At 36.2% G+C, this 16,939-nt stretch overlaps 1 protein-coding gene across 4 annotated transcripts in view; it reads left to right on the top strand.

Moving 5' to 3' along the window:
• LOC138165488 (DBIRD complex subunit ZNF326-like) overlaps positions 1–15,565 on the top strand; it is a 36,994-nt gene extending 21,429 nt beyond the window's left edge. For all 4 annotated transcript variants that reach the window (XM_069093874.1, XM_069093870.1, XM_069093872.1 and 1 more), the window contains 6 exons: positions 2,460–2,568; positions 4,276–4,423; positions 6,254–6,353; positions 10,305–10,435; positions 11,792–11,887; positions 14,447–15,565. In XM_069093874.1, coding sequence (XP_068949975.1) covers positions 2,460–2,568; positions 4,276–4,423; positions 6,254–6,353; positions 10,305–10,435; positions 11,792–11,887; positions 14,447–14,644 — 782 coding nt within the window. In that variant the 3' untranslated portion in view covers positions 14,645–15,565. The remainder of the gene's footprint in view (positions 1–2,459; positions 2,569–4,275; positions 4,424–6,253; positions 6,354–10,304; positions 10,436–11,791; positions 11,888–14,446) is intronic.
• The last annotated feature ends 1,374 nt before the right edge of the window (positions 15,566–16,939 follow it).

Below are 16,939 nucleotides of genomic sequence, written 5' to 3'. Positions count from 1 at the left end.
TTAGAGCTATCCAAAAGTAGACTAGAGTTTCTTCAGAGGTGGTGGGTTCCCCTTCTTTGGAAAGCTTCAAAACAGATGACCATTTGCTAAGTGGATTCCTTTTGGGTAAGGGTTATAATAGATAGCCCCTGAGGTCTACTCAGATTCTGATGTTTTTGTAATTTTTGAAAAGGAAGGGTGACTTCTTCAGAGTAAAGTTCCCATTATTTCCAGTTCAGTGAGTAGTTTCCCCTTGTTGGTGAGCACCAGGTCCAGAACTGGAGTTTTGGTCACTGGTTCTTTCACTTGTGAAGAAAGAAATTTTCATTAAGGCAAGCCAGGGAATTATTAACTATTCTACTTTTGACTGAATTTCCCTTCCGTGCATTTAGAAAAAAGTTTCATTGACTGTGTGTGTGTGTGTGTGTGTGTGTGTGTGTGTGTGTGTGTGTGTGTGTGCTGCAAGTCCTCCCTCCCTCAATTTTAAAAAAAGGAAAAAAGTTCTCATAATAGCAAAGGATAATCAAACAAAGTGAGTGTGCTGAATGGGTATATTCAAAGATGTATATCTCTTTCTGCTCTTTGAGTGCATCACCTCTTTGTTAGCAGGTGGGTAATATGTTTCATCATAAGTCTTCTGGAGACATGGTCATCAAACTGATCAGAATTCTTAAATCTTTCAAAGTTCTTCCCCCCCCCCCCATCTTTTAAATTAATTAATTTTTAGTTTTCAACATTCATTTCCACAAGATTTTGAGTTCCAGATTTTCTCCCCATCTCTCCCCTACCCCCTTCCCCAAGATGGCATGCATTCTGATTACCCCTTCCCCCAGTATGCCCTCCCTTCTATCACCACCAATGGCCCCACTGCCCCATCCTTTTCCCCCTTACTTTCTTGTAGTATAAGATAGATTTCTATATCCCATGGCCTTTATATCTTATTTCCCAGTTGCATGTAAAAACCATCTTTTTTAAACATTTGTTTTTAAAACTTTGAGTTACAAATTCTCTCCCTTCTTCCCTTTCCACCCACCTTCATTGAGAAGGCAAGTAATTCAATATAGGTTATACATAGTGTGTAGTTATGCAAAAAACTTCCATAATGGTCATGTTGTGAAAGACTAACAATATTTTTCTCCATCCTATCCCGCCCCTCCCTCCCTCCCCCCGCCACTTATTCTATTTTCTCCTTTGAGATTTTCCCTTTTCAAAAATGTTTGTTTCTGACTACCCTCCAAAGTTGTTCTGATTTAGGATGTTTGTCCTTGCAAAAGTTATTCTCCTGGTTCTGTTCCTTTCAATCTGATTTACTATCCAGTATTCATCCTACTAAGAGTTGTCTACATTCATCTGTCTTCTCTTACCATGAAGTAATATTCTGTTACTTTCATATACCATAGTTCATTTAACAGGCATTTTCCAAATGATAAGCACTCCCTTAGAGTTGAATTCTTTTTTTCCCCCCCATCTTTCAATTCTCCCTTTAGAATGAGGAAGTCAGTTTTGCTTACAACTTTTCCTTCCTGGCATTATCCTCTTGCTTAATATCCCCCTTCTGCCATTCCTATTTGTGTTTCCCTATTGAGTTTGATACTATTTCTCCAACAAATTGTGTATGTTTTACTGTCCTTTGTCCATTTCAGACAAGTGTATAGTTTGTTTGAGGTTCACTTCCCCCATGCCATACTTCATGTTTGCATATTCCCCTACAGCAAGTTCTACTGTCATCTTCCTTCTTTTCTATACTTGTTAATCTTTTTACTTTCCCTATTCTCCCTTCTCTTAAAATCCTTACTACAGGAACAATCTGCCTCCTGCCCCCGGTCCTCCGTTTTTTCTTCTTTAACTATCTTAGTACCCTTTGAGGACAGTTAGGTTGTGAAGGGACACTTGTTTCTTCTACTGCCCTCTGACCCCCCTCCCCCATTAGATCATTCGTGCTTTTTCAAGTAAATTTACTTTTCTAGGTTTCTCCTTATTCTAATGTTTTTCATTTTAAAACTACTCAACTCCAGTTCTTTTGTCAGAAATGTTCCAGAGACTAAAGTTCCATTTTTTTCCCCATAGGATTATGCTCACCTTTGCAGGAAAAGTTATTCTTGATTGTAAACCTTTATCTTTTGCCTTTTGGAATATTGTATTCCAAGGTCTCTTATTTTGTATTGAAGTTATGATGTATTATGTGATCCTGACTATGATTTCTTGATATTTGAATTATTGCTGCTATTCCTTCTTTGTTGGGAAAAGAACAAAAAAAAAATAAAAAAAAAAACCTAACCGCAAACTCTTCCCACCAAAAGACCATTTCCCATCATAACACAGAACACATTCTAGCTATAGTACAAGAAGATTAGTTTGAAGCATCATCACTGCTAGCCTAAAAAAAAATTGTTTTCTGAACCTGTTGGCTAGAAGAGAGGGAAGAAATTTTATTAAATGAACTTTTAGTTTTAACTCTTGTTATTCATGTAATTTACTAGCTAAAATGGCCCCTAAAAGTGAAGAAGAGAAGCGACGAGTTGAAATACGAAGAGAGAAACAAAGGCGGAGAAGAGAGAAGATCAGTGAGAAATATGGGGATGAGTACAGGTCTGTGCTTAATGGGATAAAATAATCAGACTTTATCAAAATAAACATTAAGTGCCTAATAGTAACACGTGGGAGATATCATGGTAGGTGCTAGAAAAATATAAAGACAGTGGACATTTCTGAGAAACTAATATTTCCATTATCTAGTATTTTCAGACTAGATTATGAAGTAGGAAAGGACCTCAGCAGCCATGCAGACCAATCCATAACTAACCGAAGCATCCCCTTTGCAGCATACCTGGGAAGTGGTTCTGGATGAACGCACTAAGAAGCATTTGTTAAGTGTGTAATGTCTGGTGGGCAGTTTGCTAGACATTGAGCAGACAGCCCCTTGCCTGAAGGAGCTAAGACCCCATAAGTAGGGGAGCGGTGGCAGTGGGAGGGGCAGTCCTAGCAATGCTGGTGGAGTCCTAGTACTGCCGAGTGTCGTATCCTTTCCATCAGCAGTGAGAGGCACTGTGCTGTATCTGGAGAAGATGCTCAGGCTTGGTGTCTGAGAACAAGGGTTTAGATCTTGGTTTGGCTGCTTCCTACATCATGCTGGGCAAGTCCCTCAGTCTCTGTGAGCCTCATTTTCATCATCTGTAGACCCTGTGAGCTCTAAATCTGTGATCCTCTCATTTTGATTACTGTTGCTCATGCAAGAAGTAGAAAGTGGGAAAGGAGAAGGAGAGCTAGGTACATGGCCCAGAAGGTGCCTGGAAAGACGTCCCAAAATGTTGAGGATGGATGAATAGGAAGCATTGTCTGGCATTGTTAAGAGACAGTTGGTTAGTGAGTTTGTATTCCTTCACCAAAGTCACCTCTAGGGTGGGGTTCCAAAGCTGAGTGGGTTAGGTCACCTGGGGAGCAAGGCAGGGTTTCAGGCCTAGAGAGAGGAGGTTGCTTTTCAGGTGAGTGGGGGAAAGGAGTGGCAGTGGTCAGATGAATGACAAGATGTGTCAAGATGTCATTCAGGCTTTACTTACATTTTCAAGGAAGGGGAATTTCTTTAGCCCCTGAGGCAACTCCTTCCACTTGTGGATAGCTTTTTGTTTTCTTCTTGTAAATTGTCATCTGGCCCCATTATGCTTGGTTCTCTTATAACTGTGATCCTAAATTCTAGGATTATTTCAGAGGCTCTGAATGAATGTGTGGGTCTAGATGGAGGTAGACTCAGTGAGGCAGCAAGTCATTCTGAAGTGCTCTCTTTAAAGAAGGTTTATGGTCTTCAGAGACATCCAAAGAAATGACTTATTTCTGAAATTTGAGTGATGCTGCTTTGGTCCAGATTTCCTAGAACTTCTCCTAATTCATCTAGAAGCCTAAGCATGAAATCAAAATTAGGGTAAAGAATTTGGTTTTGATAACACCCAGTTAGAGAACTGGGGGTTCTGTAGTATGACCTTGAAGTGAACATCTCTGGACTCTGGCTTAACTTTGTAGCTCAGTACAGGGATGGTTGAGACTTTTCAGTCATGCATTGATTGAGGGATACAGACCAGAAACAATGAGTTGGTGCAGTTACAATGATGAGACCATAAGTGGTGAACATTTCTTGACTTGGCAAACTACTGTAAAAGTGGTATTGTTTCCCCCTGCCCTCAAGTGGAACTTCAGAAAATTAATAATGTGTATTGTATCAGTTTCATTGGTACAGTCTTCAGAAACCTCAAGTATCACCATTTTCTTAAAATAATGCCTGTTTGATTTTTTTTGTCCTTGTAGGATGGCATTCACATGTTCATTTTGTAAATTCCGAACATTTGAAGAAAAAGAAATTGAAGTTCATCTGGAAAGTTCTTCTCACCAGGAAACCTTAGATCATATTCAGAAACAAACCAAATTTGATAAAATAGTTATGGAATTTTTGCATGTGAGTAGTTGTTTGCATAGTTATGAACCCTTACTGTTTTATTAGAGTTAAGATGATGAAAGTAATATCAAATGAATGGTCAGGATGCTGAATTCCAAAGAGGTAGACATGTGATCAATATCTACTGGTTATTAGGCAGTCGGGGTTTGGGGAAAGCATTTTCTTTGAGGATCAGAGATGGGGTTCAGATTAAAAGCTAAGTAAGTAAACAAGATACTGGAGAGTAAGCGGAAAGTTGTGTCTGGTCATTCATTAATCAAGGCTTTGTTAAGTGTCTACTCTATGTCTATGATTGCACTATTTAATGGGAATACAAATAGAAAAACAAAGCAGTCTCTATCTTCAAGAGGCTGCTCAAGTATGTGGGGTCACTACATCGAAAGGTTAAGTTTGGAGATAGGAAAAGGAATTTGTAATGATGATCCTTTGCTGAGAAAGTTAGATTTTGGTAAGGGGAACAAGTAGATGGTGGCCAAATAGTATGTTTTTCCTAGCTTCTCTTCTCCTGCGCACTAGCTGTGCCCCTCTGCCCTCCATGTTGGCATTTATTGGGCCTAAATGCCATCCATTACCCTAGACTAGAGTAAGCAATCTGAGATTGCTTCCAGAGAGCTTAACCTGTATCATGGCAGTATACTATTTATGGAAGGTCTTTTATCAACCCAAGGGTCTGTATATGCTGTATGTTTGTACTTTGCCATCCCTTTGGATACATGACCTGACAATCTACCAGGTATTGGAAGCAGCTCTGTCAGTTTCATGAATCTTGGCTCTTCTGGTATATATATTCTTCTTATACATCTATGATTGTCAGAAGGTATATGCGCTAGTTGGTGAGTGAAGCTTGCGCAGTAAAGAATGATTGAATATAGGAAGAGCTTGCTTTGAGTGAACAGGTAAACTGAACTCTTATTTCAGAATTGTTTTGCTAGTATGTATAGCATCTGACTATCTTGTGGTTTTGTTGCCTGCTAATTGGACTTTTGGTGGTAAGCAATGAAAAGTGAAGTACAAGTACCATATTCTAGCAATGAGAAATGGGACTTTTGTTGCTGTGATATGAGAAGAAAGGTTTTATAATATAAACGTTTTCATTAGGATGAATCAGCACCCTTGGTGAGAGTGAGGGATTTAGCATTGAGAAGGAAGTGAGCTCTCTTAACTGTTAGAGTTGTTACACCCCTGGGATAGGGGCAGGTCTTCTTTCTTCCATGAAGCTTCAGTTAACTACTCCAACATGCACTGGCTTCTCCATTTAAAAACAATAACAACAAATCAAAAACTCCTTACTGTATCCATTCAGTTTAACTTTGTATTGTTTGTTAATTTTTACATGTTTTTATTTTTTCTCCTAAGCTACCTTATACATTTCTTAAGGACTGGTACTATTTCTTACTCTGTTTATTTTAAAGTCAGGAATGACTGTTATGGAATTTTACCTCCAGAATGCATTAGTTGTTTCAAATGGCTAGGTCATTTATGCTTTTTGAGCCTCAGTTTCCTTTTCTTTAAAATGAGGGTGATGGGGGCGGCTAGGTGCTGCAGTGAATGGAGCACCAGCTCTGGAGTCAGGAGAACCTGAGTTCAAATCCGGCCTCAGACACTTAATGCAAAAACTAGCTGTGTGACCTTGGGCAAGTCACTTAACCCCAACTGTCCTCCAAAAAGCAAAAAAAAATTTAGGGTGATAATACATATAGACCCATCTCAGAAGACCCAAGTGCAATGACAGATGTCAAGTACTTTGTAAACCTTAAAGTACTATATAAATGTTAACTATTGTTTTATACTTATACTGTTGGATCTTTTTCTTATTTTATTATTTTTTAGGAATGTATGGTGAATAAATTCAAGAAAACATCAATGCGTAAACAACAGACAACTAATGATTCAGAAGCTGTCAAAGCTACTGAGAAAGATGTAATGGAAGGTGGGTATTTTCTGAGCAATTGTCTTTTCTAAATTCTTTGTTACAAGTGTTTGATAAGCTTGGGAGCTTGTTGTGCTCCTTTCTTTAGTGAATTGGGACAAATTCCGTTTTACCTAAGTAGGGGCAAGATTTAGAATGTGAAGTGAAAGATATTTGCTAAATACTTAAACAGAAAATCATTTTAAAGGCAGAGCTCTTACTTTGTTTTATGTAGTAGATTTTCATATCCCCAGTATGCAAGTGGTGGAGTATTTTGCAAAACATCCTTAAAAATCTTTAAACAAAATTTCTTGGAACTTCTCTAGATAAGCTCAAATACTCAGATTCACAAATAGGAATAAAGTAGTAAAAATGAAAAAATATGATAAATAATTGGTTATATATTGTTATGTGATACTTGATTAAAGCAAGTCCCAAAGATGTCTATACATGACTTTAACACCTTCATCATCTTTATTTCCTGATCCTTTTGGCCTTTTCTGTGAATTTTACCTGGGTTTATTGTTCATCTTGTGTAATAATAGTTGTAGAGTATCATTATCCTTTTGGTTCCATTTTACATCGTATCTCATCCTATAATTCTTCCCATAATTCTTTGAATTATTTTCTTATGGCAGAGTGATATAACTACCATGGCTTGTTGTGCCACTCTCCAGTGTCTAGATGTTTGGTTCTGAGCTTGTTACTATTGTGAGTAGTGAGTGCTACTACTGGGCTTGCTTTTATTTAGACCCTTCTTTAATTCATGGTGATATAGTCCTAGGCATGGGATCATTGGTTTAAGGGGTGCGTGTATTGTTTTAACACTTACCATACAATTTCAAATTGCTTCCCCGTGGGGGTAAACTGATTCACAGCTCCAACCACGGTTCTTTTTTTTTTTATCACAGTTGCCCTCGTTTGTTGTATTTACCAGTTTGACGGATATCAAGTCAAATCATAAGAAATTTAATTTACATTTCTCTCACTTATAGAAATTTTTGGACTTTTTTGATGTGATTATTGGTAATTTATGGGTTTGCAGAACTGCCTTTTCATTTCCCTGTGGTATGGTGGGACAAGAGCCCTGGATTTGGAGTCAGATGACCTGGGTTCAAATCCTGGCTCTACCACTTTGTGACCTTGGATAAGTCAGTTCATTGCCCTGAGCTTTTGTTTCCTCATCTATAAAGTGAGGTCATTGAACTAAATTGCCTCTAAGGGTCCTTTCAGCTATAAATATATGATCCTGTGCAGTACATATTTATGGGAAAATGACTGTTATTCTTACAAATTTATTAATCCTTGAGACATTTTGTATTTTAGATTTTTATCAGAAATGTTTGATGCAAAAAAAATCTATTTTTGTCTCCTTTTATTCTGAATGTGTTGCATTTTGTTGTGCAAAGCTTTTTTTTTTTTTCAAGGATCAAGTGAATCTATTTTGTCTTTTATTTCCTTTAAGTATTGCCTTGTTGAGCATCTAGGTGGTGAAGTTAAAAAAGTACCAGGCCTGGAGTCTGGAAGACCTGAGTTCAGATTAGGCCTCAGACATTTACTATTGTTGTCACCTAGAGCAAGTCACTTAAACTTGTTTGCCTCAGTTCTTCCATGTGTAAAATGAGCTGGAGAAGGATATGGCAAACCACTCCCATGTCTTTGCAAAAGAAAATCCAGATGAGGTTCAAGGAAGAGTTGGACACAGCTGAAACAACTGAACAGCAAGGAACAGCGTCATATTTTCCCCTCCTCTCTTTAAAAAAATATATTTTATTAATGTAAATTTATTACCTCTCTATAGTTGTGAATCATTTATCTATTCTCTGCAAATTATATTTTAAAAATCTTAAAAAAATCCTTTTTAAGTTTGATTTCTAACAATTCTTTTGGTGTTACAACAATAAATATTTTGATAGTCTTAATTCTTCTAAGATGTCATCTTTTAAAATGAGTTATGATTAAAAATAAATTTACCAGAATGTGGACTCTTGGAAATGAAAGAAACTATTTGTCCAGTTCATAGATTATACTTAGTTGCTCTAAATAATTACATTAGATCAGGGGTTCTTAACGTTTTTTTGTATCATGAAGCCCTTTGGCAGTCTGGTGAAGCCCATAGACCCCTTTTCAGAATAGTGTTCTTAATTGTATAAAATAAAATGTATAGAATTATAGAGGAAGATAATTATATTGAAATACATATTAGAAAATATTTTTTAAAACAAAGAAGTTCATGCACTCTCAGGTAAAGAACCTTACATTAGATTATCACTCTTTATATTTGGCATTAGGCATAGGGAGAGGATTTTAACAAATGCAAATTTGGTATTGGGTCTTTTAAGGATTAATAGTACTTAGGTCAGGGGTAAGGATTTTTTGGGGAGGAGAGGTTAAGAATAGAGGCCAGAAATGAAATGGTCTATTCTGGAATGAAGTTATGTCCTAGTGTTTTGTCTTTCCTGGATAGAGAGACAACACATGAGGGATTGGAAGGGAGTTTGAGGTGAGATATTGGGCCCCAAGAGAATCCTCTTTGGCACTTTCTTTCAACTTTTCCTTTCTTCTTCCTGAATACTGCTGCAGAAAAGCTCCTCATCTCCTCTCAGTACTTAGTCTTTCTTGCTGTCTCTGTCTCTTTCTCAGTCTTTGAAATTATTGACTCACTGAAGAGCTCACCATATTCCTTTTTCTTTTAGTAGGGAAATTAGATTGTAAGAACATCAATGATCCTGTGATCCACAATACAGGATCAGGCCCCCATGGTGTCTACATTTTCTCAGGTTGCTTCATAATGACACCGTAGAGAGTTGTGTATAATAAGACAGGGTTGTCCCATCTTATATTACCTTTAAATTCTTTATGTAACCCCAGACATGCCTAACTCACTTTCTAGCTCATTGTTGCTCTGTTTTCTCTGAATTTATATAAATCTTGGTTAATCCTATTTTGGTTTGTCTTTGACCTCTTCTGCCTTTTAGGGTAACATTGTCCTTCCACGTACACACCTCCCACCCCCCGTAGCAGCAAGCACCCCAAGTGTCCTAAGGGTTTGCTGCCAATACAGGTTCTTGGATCTGCTTTGATAAAGGAAAGCAACTCAAAATGGGTTAACAAGCTCACTTTAATCAGTCAAACATGTATCATTTACCTAGTTCAGGGGAAAGAGGTCAGCACCCTGAACTTAAGAATATACAGACAGAATTATCAAGACAGAAACATATCAAGTAGACAGATTTCCAAACTTTCCAACCATTACATCCATACCCAATCAACATCTGGGTTTTTCAAAGCCGGGGGGCTCTGGACAATGGCTTCTCAGAATCCATATCAAATCACAGAACACTTCTCAAAGTGAGCCCCAAAACAAAGCTACACATCAGGGCTTATATAGCCTTCTCCTGGCTCAGAGAATGTAACAACCTTATTGACTCACTGGCCAATCAAGAAGTATCTACTGAAAAACAAGCCTCACACCCCAGGCTCCAGGTGCACTCTAGCCTAGGGGCAGGGAAGATCTTTAAATTTACATTCCCATTACACCCCCCTACCACCCCATGTCAGACTGGTATACTGGGATTTGGTGAATTTATATTCATCCTATCTATCCATACCCTTCATTATTTTATGCAGTTTGATTGCATTTCTTGGTGGCTTCCATCTTTGCAAATTTGAGCATTGTAGTTTTTTTTTTCAGTTTATCCTCCTGTGTTATGGCATAACTTTTTTTTTTTCTGCCCTGCAATGTAATATGGGAATGAAGCCTTATTCGTGTGAGGTTTCTTCTATAGATAAAATGTTTATGTAAATCCTGCTCTTTTCTGATGTGTGTGTTCTTTGATCAACATAGTGGTTTCTCATATTTATTGAAATAACAGTATTTGACACATGATTTTGTCTACTACTCACAGGGCAACATTTTAATGTTGCATTATGAGTTATTAATTCTCTTTAATAGTTGAATGTATTTTTTAGGGGTTACTACAGATGACTACATGATGAAAGTAGAGACTGTACACTGCAGTGCTTGCAGTGTGTATGTACCTGCCTTACACAGTTCGGTTCAGCAGCACTTAAAATCTCCTGACCATGCCAAGGGGAAACAAGTATGTTTGAATCTAGTCTAGTAAGCCATTGACTTCTCTTACATTTGTGCTACTAAGGGCTGGTGGTGCTTATTGGGTCACTACCTTTGAACTAGTTTCACGTTGATCCCTGTAAATATCTTCAGGTGTATCTGAAAGTTTACTCAGATTTGTAGTTTTTACAATCATAATGAATGATTTTAAGACTTTTATTTTTGAGGAGAGGAAAAATAAGAAAACAAGTAATGCTTTTAAAAATCATTGGGTATTCTCTGTGAGTAAAAGTCCACAGAGCTCCCAAATCCTAAAAATACCATCCTTCACTGAGAGAGTAAAAACTTAGAATTTTTTAAACCAACTCTGGTGATCTGTAGATAGGGAAGACTTGTTAAAAGGAGGAAATGCATTCAAGTTATTAGATACTTGATCATTATATCATCTTTAGAAAATTGAGTTGCATTCTGGTTCAAGTAGTTTTGCTTCTCTGCTGGTCTAGCATTCAGCCATGTTGTATTTCATGCAAGGTCGTTATTATTAAGGTCAATAAGATGGTTTTGTAGTTTTGGGGGGTGAAAGCTGGAACTTTCTGTTCTCTGTCCCAAGGATAAAGAAATTTAAAACATCTCTTTTTGCTTTCTAGTGGAACATACTTTGAGAATATATATCAATATTTTCATACTGATTTTCCAGGGATAAGACCTAAAACATTATTGAACCCACTTTTTATTCTGTGAATTTCAGGTTTACCATCCCTGTTCCAGCCATCATCCCTTCTCCTTCCCTCTTTGCCTTTGCCCATCTTCCCTGTTCTACTTTTTTGCCACTAGAATCTTCCTTTAAACACCTTAATTCCTATACCCAAACCTAGTTTTAGAATGACTGTAGCTTTAGTGAGAACTGTTGCTCACTCTTCATGATAAGAAGTAAACCAAAAAAAAACATCAATAACAGAGAAGGGAAGGAAGAATAAGAGGGAAAAAAGAAGAAAGGTGAAGAAGAAAGAAAAATCCCCTTACATCTGTTATCTCTCAAATTAAGTTTCCCTAAGCTTTTGGTATTGGAACATTATCAGGAATGGTGTAAAGGAGAGGCAAATTTATTTCTTAATAATGAGCATATATGTATTCCCAGTCAGAAATAGGGTGTTTTTATACAATATAATAAATGATTAGTGATTTTTATTTAATTGCACTATAGAACCTTTTAAAATCTAGAAATCCTATAGATTAACAATTAGCTTTTATACCTACTGTTAGACTGTCAGCAGTTTTCTAATGTTACAGAAAAATGATAATTTGAATAAAAATACTTATGAATTGGAATACTTTTTCATGGATTAGCTTTTTAAGTCTTTATCGATTTTTCTTCTTTTTGTAGGCCTATCGAGAACAAATAAAAAGAGAGAGTGTTTTAACTGCTACCAGCATCTTGAATAATCCAATTGTAAAAGCCCGATATGAACTTTTTGTTAAGGTAAGATTTTGAAAAGATTTTCTAAGTGTTTATATAATGCTGAGATGGTTAAAATGCTACAATGTTCACACATTCCCATATTTACATTTAGTAAATGATGTTGGGGGATTGAATTGAATGTTTTGAGTACAGACATATATGTAACTGTTTTCCTATTACTGAACAGTTTTGTGATACTTGGATGTTGCTTTGTATTACTTTACACTCTTCTTTAAAAACATTGAATTATAAGTACATGCTTTAGAAATGAGAAACCCTGGGTTACCTCTATGTCATGGTAAGACAGTGGAGTAGAGCTTTGTGGAACAAGATCCCCTTTTCCAGGGTTATCTATGTAGCAGAAAATTTAAAAGATCAAAAAAAGTTCAATAAAACTCAACTAAGTTGAGAGTGTTAACTGGCATGATGTATATATTTTGCCAGCCTTAAATTGCCCATAGATATTTGTTATTATTGTTTTTGTTGTTGATATCATTCAGTCCACCCAAAGCACCTACAATGCTGTTCCTAGACAAGTGGAAGGCCTCTTGTCCATTGGAAGGCCTCTAGTGATAGTGAAGTCATACTTTGTAGAGTTTTCCATTCCCATTTTAGATAGCTATGAGTAAGTTTTTACTTCTTATGTGTAATCTGCCTTTTAAAAATTTCCACCTGCTGATTTTTGTTCTGCCTTCCTGGGCTAAGCAAAATAAATATAATTCATCTTCCATGTGACTGACAGATCTTACCTTGTTTTCTGTTCTGCAAGCGAAAGTTCCCCATTTCTTCAAGTAAGTCCTTTTGTGGCTTGTTTTCCAGTTTCTTTTCATCTGTGGTTCACCTTTCTCTGGATCAGCTGAAGCTCTCAGTGTCCTTTATAAAATGGATCCCGATCTAGATTCAGTTTTCTAGATGTGGTGTGATCAAGACATCTTTCTCTCTGAGAGCTATGATTCTAGTAATGTAAACTTATATACTGTTAACTTTTTTTGCCTGCCAAATGACAGTGCTGACTCCTACTGAGCTTCTAAAGTTGAATTGGGCTTTAGAAGTGACTTGCCCACCTTGTACTAGGAGAGTTGATTTTTCAGTAGAGCTTCAGGATTTTTTATTTATCTCCATTACATTTCAGACTTTGAAACTTTGTTTTATCATCCTGTGTGTTGGCTATTCTTACCCCCAAGTGAGGCAGCTGGGGTTTTGAGGAAAGTGGGGGAAAATTTGGAAGAATTGCCATGGGCAGTGTCATGTCAGTTCCTAATTATGATATTCACAGACTATAGCTAAGGAGGAAGGCTCCTATTCTGTCTACTCTGGAAAAACATGCAGTTTTTGCTGTTATTGCTATAATAAACATATATATGTACATACATATATATTCCCTGTCTTTTAGATGAGAATTTTAGGTGAACAGAAATCAAAGAGTAAATTATTAGCTGTGATTTTTATGTAAATTATCTAGGCTGTACTCTAGCCTGATTGATATTTTAAACAAAATTGTGTAAAGGCACAAATGCATATATTTTCAGTGAATACCCTTAACTTAGCTCTTAATGTCAAAAATCTATCATGGAATCAAATAGGAAAAAAAGACTGAACTTCCAAATTATTTTGAAGGATTTCCACAAGTCACTTGGTAGAATGTGTTTCTATCTGCATTTTTTTTCATTCAGTGGAGGAACATAAGAACAGAGTAGTGAATACTATGAAATGGGCTTTGTGGGCCTTTTCTGGAACTCCCAGCTGAAATCCCTTGGGCTTGTTGACTTCATAACTTCTTATTCACATCTGCTCTTAAATGTTCTTGCAGTGAAAATGTATTCTGGGCAGGTAGAACTGAAATCCTGATGGTAAAGTAAAACCTTACTTTTTAGTCCAAGCAATGTTTTAATTTATATTCTAGTTTCCTAGTTATCTAGAGGATGGTAATGACTTTTTGCAGAGTAGGATAGTAGCTCTCATTTGGTGCTATAATTTGTAATGGAAAGCCACCTCCTTAGACTACTGAATGAAGTAAATGAAATAAACTTAGGCTTACTAAGTGTTAATTTTGGTCAGGTCACTTGTGCTGTTAAAATGGCATGTTCCATTTTGTAAATATTCTCCTATTTTTTAGTCTTTGTTTTTTATCCCACTATGATCAATAATTGAGACAACCAGATTTTGTCTGTCATAAATTTTTAGTAATGTTGAAAAGTTATGAAACTTGATTCATTCAAATGAAGTTTAAGGAGACTTATAAAAATATATTGACTCTGAACATTTGCTTTGTTTTTACTAAAAATTAATTGCATACATTTAAAAACTATTTCATATGGATGTGTTTAGAATTTCATTAGGAAGAAAGCACAGGCTGTAGGGAAATGGGAAATAAGGTGGTATTTTCAGTAGTTTCACAGACCTCCTTGGTTGCTTTTTGTTGGTAAAAGTTGAGATAAAAGGCACAAACATGCCTTATTCATGCTATGATCACAGCAGGTCACATGTATCTACAATTTTAGAGTGTTCAGAGGGCTTTCTAGGAATTTGATTCTCATAAAGTGAAGATATCACTTCCATAAACAGATTGTGATTTTTCAGGGTAAGAATCCCTTCGAAGCTGCAGATCAGAGTCAGGATCAACAGGGAGAAGAGTCTGATGAGGAAGAAGAGAAGATGGATGAACCTGTGGAGGAAGAGGAAGAAGCAGAGGAAGAGGAAGAGGAAGAAGCAGAGGAAGGAGCAGAGGAACAGACTGACTTCAGTACTGAACAGCCTGAAGAGAATCAACTACAATAAGGAGTTAGATGTAGCCGTTTTTTTTCTTTCCAAAATTGGTTAAGTGGAAGACTTTAAATAGTATAAAATCTGAGTTGTTTAATACCCTGTGCATGCATTCCATGATTTTAAAATTTGGTTATATAAATACAACATGTTTTGGATTTGTTTTACAAAAATGAAAGTAAGACTATTTTAGTAAGGCTTTTATAATAACCAAACTTAGATCTAGTAAATTGTATGTTTTTTTTTTTTTTTTACTTTATTGGGTCTTGAGACTGAGATGTATAGTATTAATATGTCTATTCTAATCATTTTAACAGAATTGCTGCTCATGGGAGTGAATATTCAGAATGTATAAAAACTTTTTGAATAATTACCCTTTGAAGAGATGAATAGGCCAGAACTTTTTGCTTCAAGTGTGGCTATTTTTAGACTGCATTGCTCAGTGTATGCTAGTTTGTGTTAGGGTATACACTTCATAGCTTTTTTGTGACTATGTTCCAATTTATAGCAGAAAATGTTTTCTAGAAACATTTTTTTCCTGAAGTAACAATTTTAGATCAAATGTAATTTATCAATGGAGTATTTTTAAAATCAGAATTGTGTAGCTTCAGTATTCAGATATTTAAAAAAAGGTGGAGAGAACTTCACTTAACTCAGTAATCAGTTTTCAGAGAAGTATCGATTTTTTCCAAATTTCATTTTAACCTGCATATAAGTTAGTTTTAATATCTTGCTGATGTTTAGAGATATTTTAGGGTTTTTTTTTCTGTGCCAAACCTTGATTTCTTTTTGATTATATGTTTGAATGCAGAATTGTATCATAGCGGTTGTGAGTTCCTTTGTCATGCCTCTTACTGGCTGACACATTTAGAATCAAACTGTAATATTTTTGTGAATGTTGTCTCTTTGTAATAAATAATCATTGAGTTTCAAAAAGATGTTCTTATGATCATTTTCTTAAAAATAACTGATGAAAGAGGTGGGGTAGATCTTCTTAAATTCTTTTAAACATTTTTTTCTCTATTTTAGGGAAGAATAATATATTAGAACATGAATGTTACTCATAATTGTTCATCATTGTTAATATTAAAAAGTACCATTTTGTGTCTAAATGTATGTTTTCTCCAGTAATCTTAATTTAGGGATAATTTTTTCCCAGACATATGAAATATTTTAGATTTTGGGGCAGTAAGTAGATGCCAGTAATGAAAGGCATGTGGCATAGAGGATAGAATTAAGGTCTTGGAGTCCAACAAACCTAGATTACAATCCTAGCTTTGACCCTTGTAACCAGGAACAAGTTTATTCTCTGTAGCCTTTAGACAACTCTGAGACTCTTTAAGGTGGAGATGAGTTTGTGAGTTGTATAGCTGGAAGAATTTCCCACATGAAAGAAATAACAGGTCTTTGATTTATTGCTGTAATGACATTTGTAGAATTTGACAGGTCATTAACTCCTTTAGCATGTTGAGTTCCATCAGTTGCGACTAGGGGGTGAAAGTTTCTTCAGTCCTGGAGGGCCATGAGCTGCCCTTGCCATGGCACTCTTGTGTGTCTGTTAAATGCACACCATGCGCTTTGTTTCCCTTTCAGAATAGGCTGAGCCCTGCTACACAGCTGAGATGCAGATTCAGTCAGGAAAAATGAGTTTAGTCCTTTCTTTGGAATTTGACATTTATCTTAATGCTCATCTTTGTTTGCATTAGTATTCTACTATAAAGCCCTTTGCAGCTTTTTCAAATTGATGAGATGGAATTTTGTATGCATAGAATAAAGGTATATATAGTTAAGAGTATGTTGACTCTCCAGTAGTAAACCAGTAATTCTCATTTCTGTTTGTTTCCCCTGGGTATTATTTATACAAGTGTTCATATGTAGATGACTTTTAGGATGCAGAAATACCTAGAAATATAACAAACGGGTGCTTAGTACCTGTTTAAGGATAAATGTATAAAGAGAAGGCAGCTAGGTGGCTTAGTGAATAGAGCACTGGTGCTGGAGTCAGGAGGACCCAAGTTCAAATCCAGCCTTAGACACTTAGCACAAAACTAGCTGTGTGACCTTGGGCAAGTCACTTAACCCCAATTGTCCTACCTTCCCCCCTCCATAAAGCAAAAACAAACAAAAAAGAACCCTTGAAGTAGTATATCTGGAAGGCTACTTCTGGAAAAATATATACATTAACATTTTTAAAGAAAATGGATCACTTGCAAATATCAAATGTATTCATGTTTTCCAAGACTTGGTTTTTTCTCTAGCTAGGTTTTTATTTGACAGAATGCATATGGGCTGTTCAGTTACTGTTAGGTC

The sequence above is a fragment of the Petaurus breviceps genome, unplaced genomic scaffold (assembly GCF_028583685.1).
Source record: "Petaurus breviceps papuanus isolate PSGF00001 unplaced genomic scaffold, PetGlider_PUasm1.0 209, whole genome shotgun sequence".
In the NCBI taxonomy this organism is placed as follows: Eukaryota; Metazoa; Chordata; class Mammalia; order Diprotodontia; family Petauridae; genus Petaurus; species Petaurus breviceps.
This window is presented reverse-complemented; position numbering and strand designations above follow the sequence as displayed.